The sequence below is a fragment of the Borostomias antarcticus genome (genome assembly GCF_949987555.1).
Source record: "Borostomias antarcticus genome assembly, chromosome: 24".
In the NCBI taxonomy this organism is placed as follows: Eukaryota; Metazoa; Chordata; class Actinopteri; order Stomiiformes; family Stomiidae; genus Borostomias; species Borostomias antarcticus.
In genome coordinates, this window is record NC_140257.1 from 14,771,558 (window position 1) to 14,781,557 (window position 10,000).

General features: G+C 49.4%; 1 protein-coding gene across 1 annotated transcript in view; it reads right to left on the reverse strand.

The window, feature by feature from the left end:
- The window catches only part of cdh6 (cadherin 6), a gene marked incomplete at both ends in the record, with an annotated part of 19,524 nt that overhangs the window by 4,871 nt on the left and 4,653 nt on the right, over nt 1-10,000 (reverse strand). Inside the window, 8 exon segments of the mRNA XM_084458307.1 lie at nt 15-33; nt 929-1,050; nt 1,646-1,782; nt 4,340-4,590; nt 6,529-6,716; nt 7,668-7,841; nt 9,243-9,362; nt 9,572-9,866. Coding sequence (XP_084314433.1) covers nt 15-33; nt 929-1,050; nt 1,646-1,782; nt 4,340-4,590; nt 6,529-6,716; nt 7,668-7,841; nt 9,243-9,362; nt 9,572-9,866 — 1,306 coding nt within the window.

Below are 10,000 nucleotides of genomic sequence, written 5' to 3' on the forward strand. Positions count from 1 at the left end.
TCACACAACTCCACCGGAATCCGGCGCTGGCTCCTGCTCACACAGAGAAGAGGATAGATCCAGATAAACACCGCATGAAAGGGTCCTGGGCGCGGATGAGTGAGGGAGAGACACCTTTTGAAATCCCCCCCTTGACAGCTTCCTGTCGCCCCCCATGATGGACTAGCTCATCAGGAACCAGAGAAGAAGAGCGAAAATCCCCGAGGGGGCCAATCACACGACAGGAGAAGGGGCTGTTGCTGTCGACGCCCAGCGTTATCTCCGTATGCACGCGCCAGACTGACGGCGGCGAGCTTTTGTCAACGCCCCCTGAGATCCCGCTGTGGCGGCGTTGACAGACGGAAAGACTCGTCCGCGCTCAAACCCCGCTGTGTATTATTGGTCTGTTTAATAACCGGCGCCTCTCTGTCGAAAGCCGTGTTTCGGGAGGTATGTATTACGCCGTAGCCAAAGCGCCAAAGTAGTCACGCTGTACTTTCGCTTTGATCTGACACGTTACGCTCCCGCCGGCGTCTCCGTGATGACACCAGCAGGGGTACGTTAAGTTAAGTACTGTAGCCTTGAGAGCCGATTGTTCTGGAGCTTAGTAAATGGTAAATGGTAAATGGACTGCACTTATATAGCGCTTTTCCACCTTAGCGGCACTCAAAGCGCTTTACAATGGCCTCTCATTCACCCATTCACACACACACTCACACACCAATGGCGGTAGCTGCCATGCAAGGTGCTAACCTGCTCATTGGGAGCAATTTGGGGTTAAGTGTCTCGCTCAAGGACACTTCGACATGTGGACAGTCGGAGCTGGGATTCGAACCGCCGACCCTTCGATCATTGAACGACCCGCTCTACCAACTGAGATACAGCTGCCCCTTAGTGACCCATAGAGCAGTAGCCCATCCCCTGACTAGGTGGGAGTGGACACCCTTACCTGTCCAGGTTTGGTCCTCTCGCAGACGAACGTCTCGTAGACGGCGGGGAAGACCGGCGCGTTGTCGTTGACGTCCAGCACGCGCACGTGAACAGGAACTCTGCTGGTCTGCTGGGGGTTGTCTGGGAAAGGAGACGCGCGGACACACAGCGGTCAGGACCCGGGAGAATCCTCTCACAGTAAAGCATCTCAAAGTAGCTCTACTCTATGCCTCGGATGCGCTAATATTCTTTATTATTATAATTATTATAATTCTTTATTATTATATTCTTATAATTTAAGATGTCCCCCCGGAAGCCACTGTTCTGTTCTAGGGGGGAACTATTTTAACGTCTTGGAACGGCCTTCAGGACAGGCTAAAACTAGCCTTAGTTCCTTTAACTACGAGGGAGATGTTGGTGCAGTATACTTCCTGAACTCTGTGGTTAAAAGGGAGATGTGGGTGCAGTATACTTCCTGAACTCTGTGGTTAAAAGGGAGATGTGGGTGCAGTATACTTCCTGAACTCTGGTTAAAAGGGAGATGTTGGTGCAGTATACTTCCTGAACTCTGGTTAAAAGGGAGATGTGGGTGCAGTATACTTCCTGAACTCTGTGGTTAAAAGGGAGATGTGGGTGCAGTATACTTCCTGAACTCTGTGGTTAAAAGGGAGATGTGGGTGCAGTATACTTCCTGAACTCTGTGGTTAAAAGGGAGATGTGGGTGCAGTATACTTACTGAACTCTGTGGCTATGAGGGAGATGTTGTGCCAGGCGGCCTCCTCTCGGTCCAGGGTCTTGAGGAGGAAGACAGAACCGTTTCCTGGGTGAACGTTGAAGACCCTGTCCAGATCGGTACGCCGATCGATGGAATACCTGCAAGAGAGAAAGCGCTGAACTTTAGAGACCTTTTGGGTGCAACACATGATAATCTGAGACAGACAGACAGAGAGAGAGAGAGAGAGAGATGGAGAGAGAGAGATAGAAAGAAAGAGGGAGAGAGAGAGATAGAGAGAAGCAAATAAATTATTCTGAAGCACCAAAAGGCTAAACTCTTGCTACCACTTTATTTGAAGGGTGTGCGTTGCTGCATATACAACCGTTACTTTTGAGAGTGGGCAAGTGAAGAGTTCATTTGCAAAAACAGATATGTGCATTTTGATACATTTTGATAAATCATTTTTTCAATCAAATGTCAACATTAAATATCAATTAAATTACAGTTTGATGGTTTTGATTAAATAAAGAAGACTCTTTACGTAATCAAAACCATCAAACTGTAATTTAATTGATATTTAATGTTGACATTTGATTGAAAAAATGATTTATCAAAATGCATCAAAATGCACATATCTGTTTTTGCAAATGAACTCTTCAAGTTAAAATTGAATGTGTTAGCATTCACGCAAATGCTGTTTTGGTGCACGTTCGCGAACACACACACACACACACACACACACACACACACACACACACACACACACACACACACACACACGTCCTTATCGTGAGATTCCTTCGTGTGCTATGTCATGGTTATGACCGGCCCAAATATCTGTTTGATTAAATCATCCAGCATTGCGAGCTTGAGAGTGCGGTTTCATTCCTTTATCCAGTATATTTTATCCATTACAACACCTCTCCAAGACTACAACACCTCTCCAAGACTACAACACCTCTCCAAGACTACATCACCTCTCCAAGACTACAACACCTCTCCAAGACTACAACACCTCTCCAAGACTACAACACCTCTCCAAGACTACAACACCTCTCCAAGACTACACCACCTCTCCAAGACTACAACACCTCTCCAAGACTACATCACCTCTCCAAGACTACAACACCTCTCCAAGACTACACCACCTCTCCAAGACTACAACACCTCTCCAAGACTACAACACCTCTCCAAGACTACAACACCTCTCCAAGACTACATCACCTCTCCAAGACTACAACACCTCTCCAAGACTACAACACCTCTCCAAGACTACAACTCCTCTCCAAGACTACAACACCTCTCCAAGACTACAACACCTCTCCAAGACTACAACACCTCTCCAAGACTACAACACCTCTCCAAGACTACAACACCTCTCCAAGACTACAACACCTCTCCAAGACTACAACACCTCTCCAAGACTACACCACCTCTCCAAGACTACAACACCTCTCCAAGACTACAACACCTCTCCAAGACTACAACACCTCTCCAAGACTACAACACCTCTCCAAGACTACAACACCTCTCCAAGACTACACCACCTCTCCAAGACTAAGACTACAACACCTCTCCAAGACTACAACACCTCTCCAAGACTACAACACCTCTCCAAGACTACAACACCTCTCCAAGACTACACCACCTCTCCAAGACTACAACACCTCTCCAAGACTACAGTGTGTTTTATTATTTTTTCTTTACCATGGTTACGACAGTGTCATGTCAGTCGTCTGCACACCCATTCAAATGCGGTGTTACCGAACTCTTGATACTAGTACATCTGAAAGACCTGGGTTTGTTGTGTGACATACTGTCTGTCTAAGGATGCCTGATATGAGATCTCCTATTTCAAGGCACGAGTGCAAAAAAATTCTCTCTCTCTCTCTCTCCCTCCTTCTCTCTCCTCCTCCCCTCTCTCTCTCTCTCCCTCCCTCTCTCTCTCTCTCCCTCCCTCTCTCTCTCCCTCCCTCTCTCTCTCCCCCCCTCTCTCCCTCCCTCTCTCTCTCTCCCTCCCTCCCTCTCTCTCTCCCCCCCCCCCCTCTCTCTCTCCCTCCCCCTCTCTCTCTCCCTCCCCCTCTCTCTCTCTCTCTCTCCCCCCTCTCTCTCCCTCCCTCCCTCCCCCCCCCCCCTCTCTCTCTCTCTCTCCCTCCCCCTCTCTCTCTCAACCCTGTCAGTCCAACACAGAGAGAGAAGTCCTCACAGAGACACAGCTGCAGTAGTGGATGTTATTACAGAGGCAGCAGTGGTTGTTAACGCTAGCAGACGCAGCGGTACATGTTAGACCTAGCCGATGCAGGGGTAGATGTTATTAGAGACATGGAGTGGTGGAGATACTGTATGTATCCATCCTGTAGCTCACAGCCACACTCCTCTGATTTTCGCCTGCTGGAATACTCTTCATCTGTCTGCCCTCCGGGTCAGGTGGTAATCAAGCACCGTGGAGCGACGCCTTAACTCACCAAGGTTCTGCTGCCGACTATATGAATCACACGCGTACACATATGCCCACACACGCCCACACACACACACACACACACACAGTCTCTCTCGCTCTCTCTCACCCTCCCTGCTTTCCACGATCTTATTCTGCGGTAGCGTACGCCCCACCCTGCCTGCAAGATACCGCACCAGAAGCGCCCTTACCTAACGGGGCTGTACACACACACACACACACACACACACACACACACACACACACGTGCGCCTTACCTGACGGGGCTGCGGTACGCGTCCGGGTCCGCGGCGCTGACCGAGCCCACGGCGGCGCCGGCGCCGGCGTCCTCCCTCACCTCCATGGCGTAGGAGGCGCGCTCGAACTGCGGCGGCTCGTCCACGTCCTCCACGCCGACCCGCACCGTGGCCGTGTCCTTGGTGCCGGCGCCCAGGAAGCGAGCGTCAAGCTGGGGGTTCTGCACCTGGATCTCCAGCGAGTAGGAGCGCTTCCGCTCGTAGTCCAGGGGCTGGTGGACACGGGGGAGGAGACAGAACCGTTACCGAACGCCGCGATTGATTGATTGATTGATTTTTATTTATTTTTAAGACAGGGACAAGGTACAGTAGACATTTACCCTATAGAATAGGGAGAGATGCACTGTACAAGGTTATAGCTAAAACAGCTAATTTCCACCCGCAGTCCCTGGGCAAATAAATATACAGTAAATATATAGTCTTGGGTTCCACATATGCTAAACTCAATCGAAAATGTATTTTTCACCCTCATTTGGGTTTTTGAGAGTCTTACTGATATGCCCAGTCCCAATTCCTTACACTCGCTGCTCTCTCTGTATTGCCCGTGAGCGCTTCCCCCCCCCCCCCCCCCCCCCCCTCCTATAAATTGCTTCATTTTCCGGAAGTGGGTGCCCTGACGTCACGTTTTTTGAGAATTTGCATACTTCGCCCCTGATTAGCATATTTAGATTATCGCGTAGGCCACCTTATCATTTACCTGCCTCGTCTCCAGTCTCTCCTACGAGGATGGACATTACATTTGGTAAACGGTGCCATGTCCTTGGCTGTTCTCTAACAAACAAGCCTCTCCACTCCCTCCCACGCGATGAAAGAAAGGATAAGTGGTTGAATTTTATTTATAATTGTAATATTCCCGAAACCCTTCCTAAATCAGTCTTAGTGTGCGCTGCGCACTTTACTCGCGAATCGTTCATAAATCTCGGCCAGTTTGAACAAGGACTTGCAAAGTTCCTGCTTCTAAGGAACGATGCTAAACCAACTGTTCGTGAAGACGCTGAAACTGTAAGTACAGAAATAGCAAACAACGAGTTGTGCTTTGTGTGTGTGTGTGTGTGTGTGTGTGTGTGTGTGTGTGTGTGTGTGTGTGTGTGTGTGTGGATGGTGGCTGTTGTAGCTGCGCGCTCGTTAGTATTATTCTAACAGGCACTTGGATTGTTTACAGTTGGCTCGCCTATTTGCTATGTTGGTAATAACGTTATATAACTATGTGACTGCTATTTTAGCCTCCTGGTTTAACTAAAAAGGCTCGGGTACATTAGCCAACAAGTTGCTGGTCTATAGACCTTTTTCTGTGCAACGTCATCATCCTGTTTTGAAATGCACACGCATCGTTGTAATGACACCTGTCAATAGAATCCATGCATTTGATTGGTGCACCTGGTGGAACCCTAACCCTAACGGCTGGTGGTCGTTTTCTGGATCGCGAGGCGGGTCAAAATCGTAAGGCAAGGCAAGTTTATTTATATAGCACATTTCAGCCACAGGGCAATTCAAGGTGCTTTACATGAGACATTAAAAGCATTAAAACAAAAAGCAAGACATTATAGACATTTAAGGAACCAAATTAGCTTCCATCTTTTCAAAACAGCAAAGTGGGCGGTAACATAACCTGGCGGGAACTAATTTAAATAAATAATTAGCATACTCTGAATCAAGTCAATTCAGCCTGGGGGGGGGGGATACTAAAATAGCCCTGATAAATAAATACATGTTTATTCAGACCAAAGGACATTATAGAACACATTTTCGGGACCAAAGGTAGAGATAGAAGGTAGGTTAAATTAGCATATGTGGAACCCTTTAAAATAGTGGGGCAAATAGTATACAGTAGGAGAGTTACATACATAGAAGCAATACAAAAAAGTTATATAGCAGAGATTTATTTTGCGATGAAAGAAAGGATAAGTGGTTGAATTTTATTTATAATTGTAATATTCCCGAAACCCTTCCTAAATCAGTCTTACATTCTCACACACGCACACTGAGATTTCACGTGGCTGGATAATACCGCGCGTTCCGTTGAAAAACGCGCCCCCACCCTAATAAATATGATTCCAATCTCAGTTCCACTTTAGACGCCGACCGTAAAGAGCGCCGCCCGTTTCGCCGCCCGAATGTCGGACGTCCGCGGGGAAGTGGTCACCGGTTACCTTGACGACGGTGATGACTCCTTCCTGCGTGTCCGGGTCCGTGGCGACGTCGAACACGTCCATGCCGTCGCCGCTGACGACCGCGTAGTGCATCTGCGCGTTGCTGCCGGTGTCTTTGTCGGTCGCCCGGATCCGACCGACCGACGCGCCCGCTGCCATCGACTCAGGAGCGCTAAAGTGGTATATAGCTGGAGACGACACACACACACACGTATACACACACGCATACACACACGCATGCGCACATGCAAACACACGCACACAAACACACGCGCACACACACACACACAGACATACACACACACACACACAGGCATACACACACACACACACACACACACACATGCGCACATGCGAACACACGCACACAAACACACGTGCGCACACACACACAGACATACACACATACACATACACACACACACACACACACCATGTGTTAGCACTGAAGTAGCAGAAGGTACACACTCCGCCAGGACAGCCTGGAGCCACAAGACAGAGCTGCACCAGATGGGGCAGTCCACGCTCTTGCCCCTGACATAGCCAAATACACTGATGCACGCAGGCGGAGTGCCTTCCCTGCGTCTGTGTGTGTGTGTGTGTGTGCGCGCATGTGTGTTGGGTAGATCAGCCTTCCAAATACCATCTAACTACCATCCGACATGGAGGGACTTAGAATTGTTAAGCCTAACACAATCTGTCCTGTTCGCCAGCTGCAATCAATTTACGGGAAACACAGGGAGAGAGAGAGAGAGAGAGAGAGATAGAGAGAGAGTGTGTGCGTGTGTGAGAGAGATATATATAGAGAGACAGAGAAAGAGAGAATAAGTAATGATCGCCATGACGCGATGAATGACTTTGTGAACTGGGCCAGTAACTGGTTCGTCTAATTACGTTCTCATTCAAGACATTCCTCACAATGGTGGCTCAGCTAAGACAGCTTACAGTTGTGTGTCAGGGTACTGGTTGTGTGTGAGGATATTAGTAGTGTGTGAGGATACTGGTTGTGTGTGAGGATACTGGTTGTGTGTGAGGATACTGGTTGTGTGTGAGGATACTGGTTGTGTGTGTGTGAGGATACTGGTTGTGTGTGTGAGGATACTGGTTGTGTGTGTGTAAGGCGATGCTGTGTTTCTCACTCTGTGTGAAGCGTGGCGGGTTGTCGTTGACGTCGGTCAGGGTGATGTTGACCACCGTGGTCCCCGTGAGACCGCCCCTCTGACCGGCCATGTCCTTGGCCTCGATCACCACCTGGTACTGCTCCCGCTGCTCGCGGTCCATGTCGTTAGGACCCAGGGCTGTCCGTATCACGCCTGAGCAAAAAACAAGCAAACAAACAAACAAACAAAAGTTCAGGTAGACTGAAGGTGCATTGGGGGAAATGTCTTTTTTCCGTTTAACCTTTATTCATGCTCGCTGTTTCTCAAGGGCGCCCTGCTTACATAGCGAGCGGTATAGCTTTGTATCTCTACCGGGTTTGACCGATCGGATGAGATGGACAGAGAGAGCGGAAGGGAGAGACGTCCTGCCGACAGTTCCGCTTCCAAAAGAGGCAGTTAGAAGAAATCCTGCCTCCATTACACTCCTTCAAAATCAAACAGACAAGCGGTCGCAATTTCCGACATGACATTTTAACCGTTGCTACAGTGTGTGCTGAGCTGCGCCTGGGACATATTCTCTCCTAATCCCCCTACCACTCTCCACGGGAGGATAGAAACGTGACAGCATTATTACGTCCAGCGTAGCGACGGTATAGCACAATAGCGCCTGTCAACGGGCGCTTCTTTCCTGCTCGGGTACAGATTAACCCCTAAACCCACTGGGGGCGCATCGCTTCTGTCTGAAAAGCTCTTAGGCATTCATATCCTGTGTGTGTGTGTTTGTGTGTGTGCGTGCGTGCGTGTGTGACAGGGGACAGAACCTCTGGCATTTCCCATCTGGGATGGGGCGTATTGCTGCTAAGCCTCGTCATAATCGAAGCGCCCGCGGCCTTTTCGGTGACCCGACTCCCCCGCTGTTTAAAACACACACGGCGCCGTTGGTGGGAGATGTTCCAGGGTTCCATTAGGAATGATTAAGTGTGTTGTCACTGTATTGTTAGACAGCAGGAATGGGGGTTGGAAGTGCACTAATGGCTCCTTGTGTGAGTGGTGCATTAAATACATCAATGTCTTCACCGCACACACACAGCCACACACACACCCACTCACACACACAGAGACCCCTGACACACATCTTTGTTTTATCTTGAAATATATTTTCTTTCTTTTTTTTTCATAGGAGAGTGGGCAGCCCACTGTCATATATATTATTGAGAGAGAGAGAGGGAGAGAGGAGAGAGAGAGAGAGAGAGAGCTTCTTGTTAGCCTCGATGTTATAAAACTTTGAAGTCTGTTCATACTCCTATCTAATAGACAACACAGCTAGAGAGAGAAGAAGAGAGAGAGAGGGAGGGAGAGAGAGAAGGAGAGAGAGAAGGAGGGAGAGAGAAGGAGAGAGAGAGAGGGAGGGAGAAGGAGAGAGAGAGAGGGAGAGGTGTAGAAGACACAAGTACAGAGCATGTTTAATTCATGACTAAGAGATTCACCACCGTGTTGAGGGCCATGTGAGATTGGCAGTTGGTGAATCTTTTACTGTTTCACCCCAACGCCGTGTCCCCGACACTCTGCGTTAGCCTGATCACCGAACCGGCGGGGTCACGCCAGCCTACTGACCTGTGGTGAGGTCAACGGAGAAGTAGGGGTGCCCGTGACTGATGCTGTACACCAGCTTGGCGCTGTTCCCGTACATGCTGTCATCCGCGTCCGTGGCCGTCACCTGGATCACTGAGGTACCTGGGAGAGAACGAGGGAGAGAGAAAGAGAGAGAGAGAGAGGTGTGGTTTTGTGTGCATCTTATCAAATGTTTGGATCAGTAATATTTTTGCCATTCAGACTATAAAAACAGACACTAGAAAGATAAATATTTAGAAAAAAATGTAATTCAGAGTGACACAATGCAAAAAAAATAAATAAAAAAAAATGGCGTAATGGGCGTGGCTTACCGATGTCGGACCTCTCTGGAACAGACCCGGTGTAGACCTCCTGGTCGAACTTCGGCTCGTTGTCGTTGATGTCGTGCAGCTTGACCACGAACTCCGTCTCGGGCTCCAGCTTGTGTCCCGTCCTCCTGTCCACTACGGTGGCCCGGAGGGTGTAGAAGGCCTTCTCCTCCCTGTCCAGCCTCTTGGTGGCATGGAGGTCACCGTTCTTCTCGTCGAGGACGAACAGGGAGCCCGCCCCTTCGCCGGAGAGGATGTACTTGACGGCGCCGTCGCCGCGGTCCATGTCCGACTGGAGCTGGAGGGGAGGGACAGAACGCGAGAGTTCAGATGCTCCGCCCCCTCCCTGGATTTAACGACCGCCGTCCTCACAGGCTAAGGGCGGCGGACAGAAGGGTAAGAATCCCGCGAACCCTGAGTCACTCACAGGCG